The 15523-nt window shown below is 61.5% G+C and overlaps 1 protein-coding gene across 1 annotated transcript in view; it reads left to right on the top strand.

The window, feature by feature from the left end:
• MARK2 (microtubule affinity regulating kinase 2) overlaps window positions 1-15394 on the top strand; it is a 90358-nt gene extending 74964 nt beyond the window's left edge. The window contains exons 20-32 of the mRNA XM_061443184.1: window positions 59-270; window positions 5523-5664; window positions 6470-6611; window positions 7686-7851; window positions 8696-8822; window positions 11279-11381; window positions 11475-11595; window positions 11691-11787; window positions 11889-12013; window positions 12096-12132; window positions 13219-13322; window positions 13409-13581; window positions 15288-15394. Coding sequence (XP_061299168.1) covers window positions 59-270; window positions 5523-5664; window positions 6470-6611; window positions 7686-7851; window positions 8696-8822; window positions 11279-11381; window positions 11475-11595; window positions 11691-11787; window positions 11889-12013; window positions 12096-12132; window positions 13219-13322; window positions 13409-13581; window positions 15288-15360 — 1622 coding nt within the window. The 3' untranslated portion in view covers window positions 15361-15394. The remainder of the gene's footprint in view (window positions 1-58; window positions 271-5522; window positions 5665-6469; window positions 6612-7685; window positions 7852-8695; window positions 8823-11278; window positions 11382-11474; window positions 11596-11690; window positions 11788-11888; window positions 12014-12095; window positions 12133-13218; window positions 13323-13408; window positions 13582-15287) is intronic.
• Window positions 15395-15523: the final 129 nt, after the last annotated feature.

Here is a 15523-nt window from a genome sequence, read left to right as displayed (position 1 = left end):
GGGCCCCTCCTCTTCCTCACACCTCCCTCCTCCTCCTCGTGCCCCGGTCCCGGTGCCCAGGCGCAGGCGCTGAAGGAGCGGGGGAACCGGGCGCTGGCGGCGGGGGACGTGGCGGCCGCCGTGCGCCATTACTCGGCCGCCATCGCGCTGGACGCCACCAACCACGTCCTGTTCAGCAACCGCTCGGCGGCCTACGCCAAGCAGGGCGAGTACGGGCGGGCCCTGGCCGATGCCTGCCGCACCCTGGAGCTGCGCCCGGACTGGGCCAAGGTGAGCCCGGAGCACCCATGGGTGCTGCATTGGTTCATGTCTGTGTGTGAGCCCAGAGCACCCATGGGTGCTGCATTGGTTCCTGTCTGTGTGTGAGCCCAGAGCACCCATGGGTGCTGCACTGGTTCCTGCCTGTGTGTGAGCCCAGAGCACCCATGGGTGCTGCATTGGTTCATGTCTGTGTGTGAGCCCAGAGCACCCATGGGTGCTGCACTGGTTCGTGTCTGTGTGTGAGCCCCAGAGCACCCATGGGTGCTGCATTGGTTCGTGTCTGTGTGTGAGCCCCAGAGCACCCATGGGTGCTGCATTGGTTCGTGTCTGTGTGTGAGCCCCAGAGCACCCATGGGTGCTGCATTGGTTCGTGTCTGTGTGTGAGCCCAGAGCACCCATGGGTGCTGCATCGGTTCCTGGGGGTGTGTGAGCCCCAGAGCACCCATGGGTGCTGCATCGGTTCCTGGGGGTGTGTGAGCCCCAGAGCACCCATGGGTGCTGCATCACCTCCTGTGTGTGTGTGAGCCCCAGAGCACCCATGGATGCTGCATCAGCTCCTGTCTGTTTGTGAGCCCAGAGCACCCATGGGTGCTGCATTGGCTCCTGTGGGTGTGAGCCCCATAGCATCCATGGGTGCTGCATCACCTCTTTTGTGTATGAGCCCCATAGCGCCCATGGGTGCTGCATCAGCTTCTGTGTGTGTGTGAGCCCAGAGCACCCATGGGTGTTGCATCACCTCCTCTGTGTGTGTGAGCTAAATAGCACCCATGGGTGCTGCATCACCTCTTGTCTGTGTGAGCCCCAGAGCATCCATGGGTGCTGCATTGGTTCCTGTGTGTGTGTGAGCCCAGAGCACCCATGGGTGCTGCATTGGTTCCTGTGGGTGTGTGAGCCCAGAGCACCCATGGGTGCTGCATTGGTTCCTGTGGGTATGTGAGCCCAGAGCACCCATGGGTGCTGCATCAGCTCCTGTGTGTGTGTGAGCCCCAGAGCACCCATGGGTGCTGAATCAGCTCCTGTGTGTGTGTGAGCCCAGAGCACCCATGGGTGCTGCATCACTTCCTGCGTGTGTGAGCCCAGAGCACCCATGGGTGCTGCATCAGCTCCTGTGTGTGTGTGAGCCCAGAGCACCCATGGGTGCTCCATCACCTCCTCTGTGTGAGCCCAGAGCATCCATGGGTGCTGCATCAGCTCCTGTCTGTGTGTGAGCCCAGAGCACCCATGGGTGCTGCATCAGCTCCTGTGTGTGTGTGAGCCCAGAGCACCCATGGGTGCTGCATTGGTTCCTGGGGGTGTGTGAGCCCCATAGCACCCATGGGTGCTGCATCAGCTCCTGTGTGTGTGTGAGCCCAGAGCACCCATGGGTGCTGCATGAATTCCTGTGGGTGTGAGCCCCAGAGCACCCATGGGTGCTGCATCAGCTCCTATGTGTGTGTGAACCCATAGCACCCATGGGTGCTGCATTGGTTCCTGGGGGTGTGTGAGCCCCATAGCACCCATGGGTGCTGCATCAGCTCCTGTGTGTGTGTGAGCCCAGAGCACCCATGGGTGCTGCATGAGTTCCTGTGGGTGTGAGCCCCAGAGCACCCATGGGTGCTGCATCAGCTCCTGTGTGTTTGTGAGCCCAGAGCACCCATGGGTGCTCCATTGGTTCCTGGGGGTGTGTGAGCCCCAGAGCACCCATGGGTGCTCCATCACCTCCTCTGTGTGTGAGCCCAGAGCACCCATGGGTGCTGCATCGGCTCCTGTGAGTGTGTGTGAGCCCAGAGCACCCATGGGTGCTTCATCAGCTCCTGTGTATGTGTGAGCCCAGAGCACCCATGGGTGCTTCATCAGCTCCTGTGTGTGTGTGAGCCCAGAGCACCCATGGGTGCTGCATCGGCTCCTGTGAGTGTGTGTGAGCCCAGAGCACCCATGGGTGCTTCATCAGCTCCTGTGTATGTGTGAGCCCAGAGCACCCATGGGTGCTTCATCAGCTCCTGTGTGTGTGTGAGCCCAGAGCACCCATGGGTGCTGCATCACCTCCTCTGTGTGTGTGTGAGCCAAGAGCATCCATGGGTGCTGCATCGCCTCCTGTGGGGGTGTGAGCCCCAGAGCACCCATGGGTGCTGCATCAGCTCCTGTGTGCGTGTGTGTGTGTGTGTGTGTGTGCCCTAAGGTGAGACCCATAGCACCCATGGGTGCTCCATCACCTTCTCTGTGTGTGTGTGTGCACCCTAAGGTGAGACCCATACCACCTGTGGGTGCTCCATCACCTTCTCTGTGTGTGTGCATGTGCTTCAATGTGAGACCCATAGCACCCATGGGTGCTCCGTCACCTCCTGTGTGTGTGCCCTAAGGTAAGACCTATAGCACCCATGGGTGCTTAGTCACCTCCTATGTGTTTGTATGTGTCTCAGGGTGAGTGCTGCAGCGCCCATGGGTGCTCTTGTCACCTCCGGTGTCTGTGTGAGCCCCATAGCACCCATGGGTGCTCAATCACCTCCTATGTGTGTGTGTGCCCCAAGGTGAGCCCCACGGCACCCATGGGTGCTCCATCATTCTGTGTGTGTGTGAGACCCGTAGCCCCCATGGGTGCTCCATCAGCTCCTGTGTGTGTGTGTGCCCCAAGGTGAGACCCATAGCGCCTATGGGTGCTCCATCATCTTCTGTGTGTATGAGACCCATAGCATCACCTTTGTGTGTGTGCGCGCCTCAGTGTGAGACCCATAGCACCCATGGGTGCTCCATCACTTCCTCTGTGTGTGAGTGTGTGCCCCAAGGTCAGCCCCATAGCACCCATGGGTGCTCCGTCACCTTCTCTGTGTGTGTGTATGTGCTTCAGTGTGAGACCCATAGCACCCATGGGTGCTCTGTCACCTTCTCTGTGTGTGTGTGTGCCCTAAGGTGAGATCCATAGCACCCATGGGTGCTCCATCACCTCCTATGTGTGTGTGAGTGTGTGCCCTAAGGTGCGACCCATAGCACCCATGGGTGCTCCATCACCTCCTATGTGTGTGTGTGTGTGTGCCCTGAGGTGCGACCCATAGCACCCATGGGTGCTCCATCACCTCCTATGTGTGTGTGAGTGTGTGCCCTAAGGTGAGACCCATAGCACCCATGGGTGCTCCATCACCTTCTCTCTGTGTGTGTGTGCCCTAAGGTGAGATCCATAGCACCCATGGGTGCTCCATCACCTTCTCTATGTGTGTGTGTGTGTGTGCCCTAAGGTGAGACCCATAGCACCCGTGGGTGCTCCATCACCTATGTGTGTGTGAGTGTGTGCCCCAAGGTCAGCCCCATAGCACCCATGGGTGCTCCATCACCTTCTCTGTGTGTGTGTGTGTGTGCCCAAAGGTGAGATCCATAGCACCCATGGGTGCTCCATCACCTCCCATGTGTGTGAGTGTGTGCCCAAAGGTGAGACCCATAGCACCCATGGGTGCTCCATCACCTCCTCTGTGTGTATGTGTGCCTCAGTGTGATTCCCATAGCACCCATGGGTGCTCCATCACCTTCTCTGTGTGTGTGTGTGTGTGCCCTAAGGTGAGACCCATAGCACCCATGGGTGCTCCGTCACCTCCTGTGTGTGTGAGTGTGTGCCCTAAGGTAAGACCCATAGCACCCATGGGTGCTTAGTCACCTCCTATGCGTTTGTATGTGCCTCAGGGTGAGTGCTGCAGCGCCCGTGGGTGCTGTTGTCACCTCCGGTGTCTGTGTGAGCCCCATAGCACCCATGGGTGCTCAATCACCTCCTATGTGTGTGTGTGCCCCAAGGTGAGCCCCACGGCACCCATGGGTGCTCCATCACCTCTGCCTGTGTGTGTGCCCATGCCTGAAGGTGAGCTCTGCAGCACCCATGGGTGCTCTGTCACCTTCGTATATGTGTCCCAAGGTGAAACCCATAGCACCCATGGGTGTTCCATTATCTTCTATAGATGTGTGCATCCATGCCCTAAGGTGGGTGCTGCAGCACCCATGGGTGCTCCATCACCTCCAGTGTGTGTGTGTGTGTGTGTGTGTGTGTATGTGTGTCCAGCATCGACTGGGCCTGCAGTACCAATGGGTGCTGCATTAACTCCTATGTGTGTGTCTGTGCCTATGCTCCAAGCACCCATGGGTGCTCCCTGACCCCTGTGTGTCCCTGCTCTACATGGCAGTAGCACCCATGGGTGCTCCCTGACCCCTGTGTGTCCCTGCCCTACATGACCGCAGCACCCATGGGTGCTCCCTGACCCCTGTGTGTCCCTGCTCTATGTGACAGCAGCACCCATGGGTGCTCCCTGGCCCCTGTGTGTTTGTGCCCCACATGACCCGCATCACCCATGGGTGCTCCCTGACCCCCCCTGTCTGTCCTTGCTCTATGTGACTGCAGCACCCATGGGTGCTCCCTGACCCGTGTGTGTTTTTGCCCCACATGACCCGCATCACCCATGGGTGCTCCCTGACCCCCCCTGTCTGTCCTTGCTCTATGTGACTGCAGCACCCATGGGTGCTCCCTGACCCCTGTGTGTTTGTGCCCCATGTGACCCGCAGCACCCATGGGTGCTCCCTGACCCCTCTGTGTTTGTGACCCACATGACCTGCATCACCCATGGGTGCTCCCAGCCCCACATGACCCGCATCACCCATGGGTGCTCCCTGCCCCACATGACCTGCATCACCCATGGGTGCTCTCTGCCCCATGTGACCCGCAGCATCCATGGGTGCTCCCTGACCCCTGTGTGTCTGTGCCCCACATGACCCGCATCCCCCCTGGGTGCTCCCAGCCCCACGTGACCCACATCACCCCTGGGTGCTCCCTGCCCCACATGACCCGCATCCCCCCTGGGTGCTCCCAGCCCCACGTGACCCACATCACCCATGGGTGCTCCCTGCCCCACATGACCCGCATCCCCCCTGGGTGCTCCCAGCCCCACGTGACCCACATCACCCATGGGTGCTCTCAGCCCCACATGACCCGCAGCCCCCATGGGTGCTCCCAGCCCCACGTGACCCGCATCCCCCCTGGGTGCTCTCTGCCCCACGTGACCCGTATCCCCCCTGGGTGCTCCCAGCCCCACGTGACCCACGTGACCCACATGCCCCCTGGGTGCTCGCAGCCCCACGTGACCCACATGACCCCTGGGTGCTCCCAGCCCCACGTGACCCACATGCCCCCTGGGTGCTCGCAGCCCCACGTGACCCACATGCCCCCTGGGTGCTCGCAGCCCCACGTGACCCACATGACCCCTGGGTGCTCGCAGCCCCACGTGACCCTGCCCCACGTGCCCTGCCCGCAGGGTTACTCGCGCAAGGCGGCGGCGCTGGAGTTCCTGCAGCGGCTGGAGGAGGCCAAGGCCGCCTATGAGGAGGGGCTGCGGCACGAACCCGGCAACGCCCAGCTCCGGGACGGGCTGCGGGGGGTGGAGGCGCGGCTGGCGGGTGAGGGGGGGCAAGGGGGGGGTCAATGATGGGGTTTGGGGGGTCAATGGTGGGTTTGGGGGGTCAATGATGGGTTTGGGGGGTCAATGATGAGGTTTGGGGGGTCAATGATGGGGTTTGGGGGGGTCAATGATGGGTTTGGGGGGTCAATGATGGGGTTTGGGGGGGTCAATGATGGGTTTGGGGGGTCAATGATGGGGTTTGGGGGGGGCAATGATGGGTTTGGGGGGGGCAATGATGGGTTTGGGGGGGTCAATGATGGGTTTGGGGGGTCAATGATGGGTTTGGGGGGTCAATGATGGGGTTTGGGGGGGTCAATGATGGAGTTTGGGGGGTCAGTGATGGGTTTGGGGGGGTCAATGATGGGTTTGGGGGGTCAATGAGGGGTTTGGGGGGTCAATGATGGGTTTGGGGGGGTCAATGATGGGTTTGGGGGGTCAATGATGGGTTTGGGGGGTCAATGAGGGGTTTGGGGGGGTCAATGATGGGTTTGGGGGGTCAATGATGGGTTTGGGGTGGTCAATGATGGGGTTTGGGGGGGTCAGTGATGGGTTTGGGGGGGTCAATGATGGGGTTTGGGGGGGTCAATGATGGGTTTGGGGGGGTCAATGATGGGTTTGGGGGGTCAATGATGGGGTTTGGGGGGTCAATGATGGGTTTGGGGGGGTCAGTGATGGGGTTTGGGGGGTCAATGATGGGTTTGGGGGGTCAATGATGGGTTTGGGGGGTCAATGATGGGTTTGGGGGTGTCGATGGGTTTTGGGGTCCATGTAATCACGGTCGCTGTTGGGTGCCCCCCCCCCAGAGCGGAAGCTGCTGAACCCCTTCAGCGCCCCGGACCTGCTGGGCCGGCTCGAGGGGGACCCGCGGACGCGCGCGCTGCTGCGGGACCCCGAATACCGCCACCTGCTGGAGCAGCTGCGCAGCGACCCCGCGCAGCTCGGCTCGTACGGAGCGGGGGGGGCGATTGGGGGGCGCGGGGTCGGGGTTGGGGGGCATGGGATGGTTTGGGGTCGGGTTTGGGGTGCACGGGGTCAGTTCTGGGGTGCCTGGGGTCAGGTTTGGGGTCAGTTATGGGGTTCATGGGCTCAGTTCTGGGGTGCATGGGGTCACTTTTGGGGTGCCGGGGGGCTGGTTTGGGCTCAGTTTTGGGGTGCATGGGCTCAGTTCTGTGGTGCCCGGGGTCAGTTTTGGGCTGAGTTCTGGGGTGCCTGGGGTCGGATTTGGGCTCAGTTTTGGGGTGCATGGGCTCAGTTTTGGGGTGCATGGGGCTGGTTTGGGCTCAGTTTTGGGGTTCATGGGCTCAGTTTTGGGGTCGATGGGCTCAGTTTTGGGGTGCATGGGGCTGGTTTGGGCTCAGTTTTGGGGTGCATGGGGTCAGTTCTGGGGTGCCTGGGGTCAGGTTTGGGGTCAGTTTTGAGGTTCATGGGCTCAGTTCTGGGGTGCATGGGGTCACTTTTGGGGTGCCGGGGGGGCCGGTTTGGGCTCAGTTTTGGGGTGCATGAGGTCGGGTTTGGGGTCACTTTTGGGGTTCATGGGGTCAGTTCTGTGGTGCCCGGGGTCAGTTTTGGGCTGAGTTCTGGGGTGCCTGGGGTCGGATTTGGGCTCACTCTTGGGGTGCATGGGCTCACTTTTGGGGTGCATGGGGTCACTTTTGGGGTGCCCGGGCTCAGTTTTGGGGTGCATGGGCTCACTTTCGGGGTGCATGGGGTCACTTTTGGGGTGCCCGGGCTCAGTTTTGGGGTGCATGGGGTCAGTTCTGGGGTGCCCGGGGTCGGGTTTGGGCTCAGTTTTGGGGTGCATGGGCTCAGTTTTGGGGTGCATGGGGTCAGTTCTGGGGTGCCTGGGGTCGGGTTTGGGCTCAGTTTTGGGGCTCATGGGCTCACTTTCGTGGTGCATGGGGTCACTTTTGGGGTGCCCGGGGCTGGTTTGGGCTCAGTTTTGGGGTTCATGGGCTCAGTTTTGGGGTTCCCGGGCTCAGTTTTGGGGTTCCCGGGCTCACTTTCGGGGCCCCCCCGCAGGAAGCTGCAGGACCCTCGGGTCATGACCACCCTGAGCGTGCTGCTGGGGGTGGAGCTGAGTGGGGCCGAGGAGGAGGAGGAGGCGCCCTCCCCCCCCCCCCCGCCCCCCCCCAAACCCCCGGCCCAGCCCCCCCCGCCCGAGGAGCTCCCCGAGAACAAGAAGGAGGTGAGGGGGGAGGGGCGGCTTTTGGGGTGCCCCCCCCCAACCCCAGCAGGGGGAGCCTGGAAATGAGGGGGAGGAGCTGGAGGGGCTTCGAGGGCAGGTTTGGGGGGGTTGGGGAGGTTTGGGGGGGGGTTGGGGGGTTTTGAGAGGTTTTGGGGGCGTTTGGGCAGGTTTTGGGGTGTTTGGTCAGGTTTTGGAGGGTTTGGGGAGGTTTTGGGAGGTTTGGTCAGGTTTTGGGGTGCTGGGGGAGGTTCTAGGGCAGGTTTTGGGGTGTTTTGAGGGGGTTTGGGAGGTTTTGCAGTGTTTTGGTCAGGTTTTGGGGTGTTTGGGCAGGTTTTGGGGTGTTTTGGGAGGTTCTAGGGCAGGTTTTGGGGTGTTTTGGTCAGGTTTTGGGGTGCTTTGGGAGGTTTTGGGCAGGTTTTGGGGTGTTTGGGCAGGTTTTGGGCAGGTTTGTGGGGTATTTTGGGAGGTTTTGGGGTGTTTGGGCAGGTTTTGGGGTGTTTTGTCAGGTTCTGAGGTATTTGGGCAGGTTTTGGGCAGGTTTTGGGGTGTTTGGTCAGGTTTTGGGGTGCAGGGGCAGGTTTTGGGTGGTTTTGGGGTGGGGGGGAAGTTCTAGGGCAGGTTTTGGGGTATTTTGGGAGGTTTTGGTCAGGTTTTGGGGTGTTTTGGTCAGGTTTTGGGGTGTTTGGTCAGGTTTTGGGGTATTTTGGGAGGTTTTGGGCAGGTTTTGGGGTGTTTTGGGAGGTTTTGGGCAGGTTTTGGGGTGTTTTGGGAGGTTTTGGTCAGGTTTTGGGGTGCGGGGGCAGTGCCGGGGGTGATTTTGGGGTGCCTCCCCCCCGCCCCCCAGGCCCAGCAGGAGAAGGAGCTGGGCAACGCCGCCTACAAGCGCAAGGAGTTCCCCGCGGCGCTGGCTCACTACACCCGCGCCGAGGAGCTGGACCCCACCAACATGAGCTACGTCACCAACCAGGCGGGTGAGCGCCCCCCCAACCCACAAACACCCCCTTGAATGCCCCCAAACCCCCTCCAACCCACAAACACCCCCTGGAACCCACAAACACCCCCTGGAACCCACAAACACCCCCCCTGAACCCACAAACACCCCCTGGAACCCACAAACACCTCCTGGAACCCACAAACACCCCCTGGAACCCACAAACACTCCCCCCTGAACCCACAAACACCCCCTGGAACACCCAAACACCCCCTTGAATCTCCACTTGAACCCCCAACCCCCCTGAACCCCCAAACACCCCCCCAAACACCCCCTTGAATGCCCACCCCCCCCGAACACCCTAAACCCCACCCTGAAACCCCCAAAACCCCCTCTTGAACCCCCAACCCACCCCATGAACCCCCCAAACACCCCCCTTGAATCCCCAACCCTTCCCTGAACCCCCTAAAACCCCTCATAAATTCCCAACACCCCTGAACCCCCCAAACCCCCCTTAAACACCCACTGCCCCCTTGAATCCCCAACCTCCCCCTTGAATCCTTAAAACCTCCCTTGAACCCCCCCAAACCCCCCTGAACCCCCAAACCCCCCCTTGACCCCCCCAACCCACCCCTTGAACCCCCCTGAATCCCCCAAACACCCCCATTGAACCCCCAACCCTTCCCTGAACCCCCCAAAATGCCTCTTGAACACCCACCCCCCTTGAACCCCCCAACCCACCCGTTGAACCCTCCCAAATCCCTCCAAACCCCCAACCCCCCCTTGAACCCCCCAAAATCCCCCCTTGAACCCCCAAACGCCCCCCTTAAACACCCACCCCCCCTTGAATCCCCCCCAAACCTCCCTTGAACCCCCAACCCACCCCTTGAACCCCCCCGAACCCCCAAACCCCCCCTTAAACCCCCCAAGATCCCCCTTGAACCCCCAAACGCCCCCCTTGAATCCCCACCCCCCCCGAACCCCCAAAATCCCCCTTGAACACCCAACACCCCTTGAATCCCCAAAACCTCCCTTGAACCCCCAAACTCCCCCCTTGAACCCCAACTCCCCCAAACTGCAACTCCCCCTTGAACCCCCAACCCCCCTTGTAGCCCCAAACCCCCCAAACTACCACCCCCCTTAAACCCCCCCAAAAGCCCAAACGCCCCCCTTGAGCCCCAACCCCCCCTGAACCCCAACTCCCCCCTTGAATCTCCAACTCCCCTTGTACCCCCCAAACTCCTAAATCCCCCCTTGAGCCCCCCAGAAGCCCCCTTAAACCCCCTAAAATCCCCCCTTGAACCCACAACCCCCCCAAACCCCCCCTTGAACCCCAATCCTCCCTTGTACCCCCCAACCCCCCCTGAACTCCCAAACCCCCCTGAACTCCCAAACCCCCCCCTTAAACCCCCCAAAACCCCCCTTTGTACCCCCCAAAACCCCCAAACTCCCCACCCCCCCTTAAACCCCCCACAAATCCCCCTTGAACCCCCAAACGCCCCCCTTGAACCCCCAACCCACCCCTTGAAGCCCCCCAAACCCCCCCTTAAAACCCCCAAGATCCCCCTTGAAGTCCCAAATGCCCCCCTTGAACCCCAACTCCCCCATGAACCCCCAAAACCCCCCTTAAACACCCAACCCCCACTTGAATCCCCAAAACCTCCCTTGAACCCCCAACCCACCCCCAAACCCCCTATTGAACCCCCCCAAACACTCCCCTTGAACCCCAACCCCCCCGAACCTCAACACCCCTCTTGAAACCCAACTCCCCCCTTGTACCCCCTAACTCCCCCTGAACTCCCAAAACCCCCCCTTAAACCCCCCAAAACCCCCCTTTGTACCCCCCAAGCCCCCCCAAACTCCCACCCCCCCTTAAACACCCCCAAATGCCCCCTTTGAACCCCAATCCCCCCCGAACCTCAACACCGCCTTGAACCCCCCAAACCCCCCCCAAACTCCCACCCCCCTTAAAGCCCCCCAAAACCCCCCCTTGAACCCCCAAATGCCCCCCTTGAACCCCAATCCCCCCTGAACCCCAACTCCCCCCTTGAACCCCAACCCCCCTTGAACCCCCAAATGCCCCCCTTGAACCTCCAACCCCCCTTGTACCCCTCAAACCCCCCCAAACTCCTAAACCCCCCATTGAGCCCCCCAAAAGCCCCCTTAACCCCCCCAAAATCCCCCTTGAACCCCCAACCCCCCCCCGTACCCCCCAAATCCCCCCGAACTCCCACCCCCCCTTAAACCCCCCAAAACCCCCCTTTGTACCCCCCCACCCCCTAAACCCCCCCAAACCCCCCTTGAGCCCCCAAATGCCCCCCTTGAACCCCAATCCCCCTGAACCCCAACTCCCCCCATGAACCCCCAGCCCCCCCTTGTACCCCCCAAACCCCCCCAAACTCCCCTTAAACCCCCCCCAAACCCCCCCTTGAACCCCCAAACGCCCCCCTTGAACCCCAAATCCCCCCCCGAACCCCCTCTTTTCCTCCCTCCCAGCCGTCTACTTCGAGAGCGGGGACTACGCGCGGTGCCGGGAGCTCTGCACCAAGGCCATCGAGGTGGGGCGGCAGAACCGGGAGGACTACAGGCAGATTGCAAAGTGGGTCCGGTTGAAAAGAGGGGGTTCCCCCCCCTCCTTGCACCCCCAAATCCCCCCCCTCTTGGCACCACCCCCAAACCCCCCCCCCAATAGGGCCTACGCGCGCATCGGGAACTCGTACCTGCGCGAGGAGCGCTACAAGGACGCCATCCACTTCTATAACAAGTCCTTGGCCGAGCATCGCACCCCGGATGTGCTCAAGAAGTGCCAGCAGGTGATGGTGGGGAGGAGGGGGAAGGGGGGGGGGTTAAAACGGGGTGCACCCCCCCTAGGACCCCCCACTTTGACCCCCAAATGGGGCTGCTGCAGGCAGAGAAGATCCTAAAGGAGCAGGAGCGCTTGGCTTACATCGACCCCGAGCTGGCGCTGCAGGAGAAGAACAAAGGCAATGAATGCTTCCAAAGAGGTACAATGAGGGGGTCCTGGGGGGGGGGGGGGGGAGGTCTTGGGGTGGCCCCCAAGCCCTCAATGACTCCCCCTGGTGTGGGGGACCCCCCCCTTTGGCAGGGGATTACCCGCAGGCCATGAAGCACTACACCGAGGCCATCCGGCGCAACCCGCACGAGGCCCGGCTCTACAGCAACCGTGCTGCCTGCTACACCAAGCTGCTGGAGTTCCCCCTCGCCCTCAAGGTCTGGGGGGGTCCTGGGGGGTGCAGAGATTGGGGGTGCAGTTTTTGGGTGCCTCTGACCCCCCCCTTGCTCCCCTCCCCAGGACTGTGAGGAGTGCATCCGCCTGGAGCCCTCCTTCAGTGAGTGCTGGGGGGGTTGGTTTGGGGTCCCCCCCTCTGCTTGTTTCCCCTTCTCTGCCTGCGCCCTGCTTTTGTTGTGCTTGTTTTACCTCTTCAGCTGCCTGTTCCTCTGCCCCCCCTTCCTCTTCTGCCTGTTCTCCCCTGCCTGTACCCTTTCTTCTTCTGCCTGTTCTTCCGCCTGTTCCCATCTTCTCTGCCTGACCCTCTGCTTATTTCCTCCTGTCCACTTGTCATCTCCCTTCCTCCTCCGCCTGTTCCTCTTCTTGTATTCCCTTATGCTCTTCCTCTGCCTGTTCCCTCTTTTCTTGCACATGTTCCTCTGCCTGTTCCCCTTCTCCTCTGCCTGTTCTCCTCCTCCGCCTGTTCTCCTTCTCCTCCGCCTGTTCCTTCTCCTCTGCCTGTACTCCCCTTTCCCTCTGCCTGTTCCTCTCTTCTTGTATTTGCTTATCTTTTTCCTCTGCCTGTTCTTCTTCTCTACCTGTACCCCCCTTTCTCTTCTGCCTGTTCCTCTCCTCTCTGTGTATTCCCTTATCCTCTTCCTCTGCCTATTCCTTTCCTTGTTCCCTTCCTCCTCTCCCTGTCCCCTCTTTCCCTGCCTGTTCCCTTCCTCCTCTGCCTGTTCCTGTATTCCCTTCTCTTCCTCTCCCTGTTCCCTCTTCCTCTGCCTGTTCCCTCTCTTCCCCTGCCTGTTCCCTTCCTCCTCTGCCTGTTCCTCTTCCTGTACTCCCTTATCCTCTTCTTCTGCCTGTTCCCTCTCTCCTTCCATGTGTTCCTCTGCCTGTTTCCCTTCTCCTCTGCCTGTTCCCCTTTTCCAATTCTCCTCTTCTCTACCTGTACCTCCCTTTCCCTCTGCCTGTTCCTGTATTCCCTCCTCTTCCTCTCCCTGTTCCCTCTTCCCCTGCCTGTTCCCTCTCTTCCATTGTCTGTTCCCTTCCTCCTCTGCCTGTTCCTCTTCCTGTACTCCCTATTCCTCTTCCTCCGCCTGTTCCTTTCCTTGTTCCCTTCCTCCTCTCCCTGTCCCCCCTTTCCCTGCCTGTTCCCTTCCTCCTCCACCTCTCCCCACCTCCTTGCCCCCTTCTCCCCCAGTCAAAGGCTACACCCGGAAGGCGGCGGCGCTGGAGGCCATGAAGGATTACAGCAAGGCCATGGACGTCTACCAGCGCGCCCTCGACCTGGACTCCGGCTGCAAGGTGCTGGGGGGTGTCCCCTGTCCCCCCCCCATCATAGGGGTGTTGTTGTTGCTGCTGGGGGGGGCTCACAGCTCGCTGGCCCCCAGGAGGCCGCCGAGGGCTACCAGCGGTGCCTGCTGGCGCAGTACAACCGGCAGGACAGCCCCGAGGAGGTGAAGCGCCGCGCCATGGCCGACCCCGAGGTGCAGCACATCATGAGCGACCCCGCCATGCGCCTCATCCTCGAGCAGATGCAGAAGGACCCCCAGGCCCTCAGCGAGTGCGTGGCGGGGGGGGGGGGGGTCAGTGGGGTCCTGAAGGGACCCCAGGGGGGACTGGGGGGGGTCAGTGAGGTCCTAAAGGGATCCCAGGGGGGGCCTAGGGTGTTATTGGGGTCCTAAAGGGATCCCAAGGGGGGACTGGAGGGGGTCAGTGGGGTCCTGAAGGGATCCCAGGGGGGACTGGGGGGGGTCAGTGGGTCCTAAAGGGATCCCGGGGCGGGCCTAGGGTGTTATTGGGGTCCTAAAGGGATCCCTAGGGGGGACTGGGGGGGGTCAGTGGGGTCCTAAAGGGATCCCAGGGGGGGCCTAGGGCATTATTGGGTCCTAAAGGGATCCCAAGGGGGGACTGGGGGGGGGTCAGTGAGGTCCTGAAGGGATCCCAGGGGGGCCTAGGGTGTTATTGGGGTCCTAAAGGGATCCCTAGGGGGGACTGGGGGGGGTCAGTGGGGTCCTAAAGGGATCCCAGGGGGGGCCTAGGGTGTTACTGGGGTCCTAAAGGGATCCCAGGGGGAGCCAAGGGGGGGTCAGTGGGGTCCTAAAGGGATCCCAGGGGGGCCCTGGCGTGTTATCGGGGTCCTAACATGATCCTGGGGGAGGGAGCCTAGGGTGTTACTGGGGTCCTAAAGGGATCCCAGGGGGGACCGGGGGGGGTCAGTGGGGTCCTAAAGGGATCCCGGGGGGGACTGAGGGGGGGGGAGTCAGTGGGGTCCTAAAGGGATCCCAGGGCATCCCTGGGCTGTCAGTGGGGGTCTCAAAGGGATCCAGGTGGTCCCTGGGGTCTTACTGGGGTCCTAAAGCGATCCCAGGGGGGCCCTGGGCTGTCAGTGGGGGTCCCAAGGGGTCCAGGGGTGTTGTAAAGGGGTCCTAGGGTGTCCCTGATTGTCCCCAGGGCGTCCATGGGGGTTTTAAAGGGGTCCCAGGGTGTCCATGGGGGCTTAAAGGGGTCCCAGGGTGTCCATGGGGTTTAAAGGGGGTCCCACGGTGTCCATGGGGTTTAAAGGGGTCCCAGGGTGTCCATGGGGTTTAAAGGGGTCCCAGGGTGTCCATGGGGTTTAAAGGGGTCCCAGGGTATCCATGGGGTTTAAAGGGGTCCCAGGGTGTCCATGGGGTTTTAAAGGGGTCCCAGGGTGTCCATGGGGGTTTAAAGGGGTCCCAGGGTATCCATGGGGTTTAAAGGGGTCCCAGGGTGTCCATGGGGTTTAAAGGGGTCCCAGGGTGTCCATGGGGTTTTAAAAGGGGTCCCAGGGTGTCCATGGGGGTTTAAAGGGGTCCCAGGGTGTCCATGGGGTTTAAAAGGGGTCCCAGGGTGTCCATGGGGTTTAAAGGGGTCCCAGGGTGTCCATGGGGTTTAAAGGGGTCCCAGGGTGTCCATGGGGTTTAAAGGGGTCCCAGGGTGTCCATGGGGTTTAAAGGGGTCCCAGGGTGTCCATGGGGGCTTAAAGGGGTCCCAGGGTGTCCATGGGGGTTTAAAAGGGGTCCCAGGGTGTCCATGGGGTTTAAAGGGGTCCCAGGGTGTCCATGGGGGTTTAAAGGGGTCCCAGGGTATCCATGGGGGTTTAAAGGGGTCCCAGGGTGTCCATGGGGTGTTGCTGTGCTCCCATAGGGGTTCTGGGGTGTTCTAAGGGGGTCCCGGTCACCCCGTGATGCTCTCAAGGCCCCATGGGGGTCCCCATTGTCCCCCCCTGACCCCCCCCATCCCTCGCAGGCACCTCAAGAACCCGGTGATCGCGCAGAAGATCCAGAAGCTGATGGATGTGGGGCTCATCGCCATCCGGTGACCCCCCCCTTACCTGCCCCACACCCCCCACACCATGGAGGGCTGGGGGAGCTGGGGCTGGAGCCCCTATGGGGTGGAATGGGGGCCCCTGGCTGGAGTCCCCTATGGGGTGGATGGGGCCCTGGGGGCCTGAGTCTCTTGGGGGGGGCCCAAACCAACAACCC

Source organism: Pezoporus flaviventris, unplaced genomic scaffold (assembly GCF_033815535.1).
Source record: "Pezoporus flaviventris isolate CSIRO_AGI_PZ_B2104156 unplaced genomic scaffold, CSIRO_AGI_Pfla_v1 ptg000317l, whole genome shotgun sequence".
Taxonomy (NCBI): Eukaryota; Metazoa; Chordata; class Aves; order Psittaciformes; family Psittacidae; genus Pezoporus; species Pezoporus flaviventris.
The sequence above is the reverse complement of the archived record's forward strand: the minus strand, read 5'-3'. Positions and strand labels throughout refer to the sequence as shown.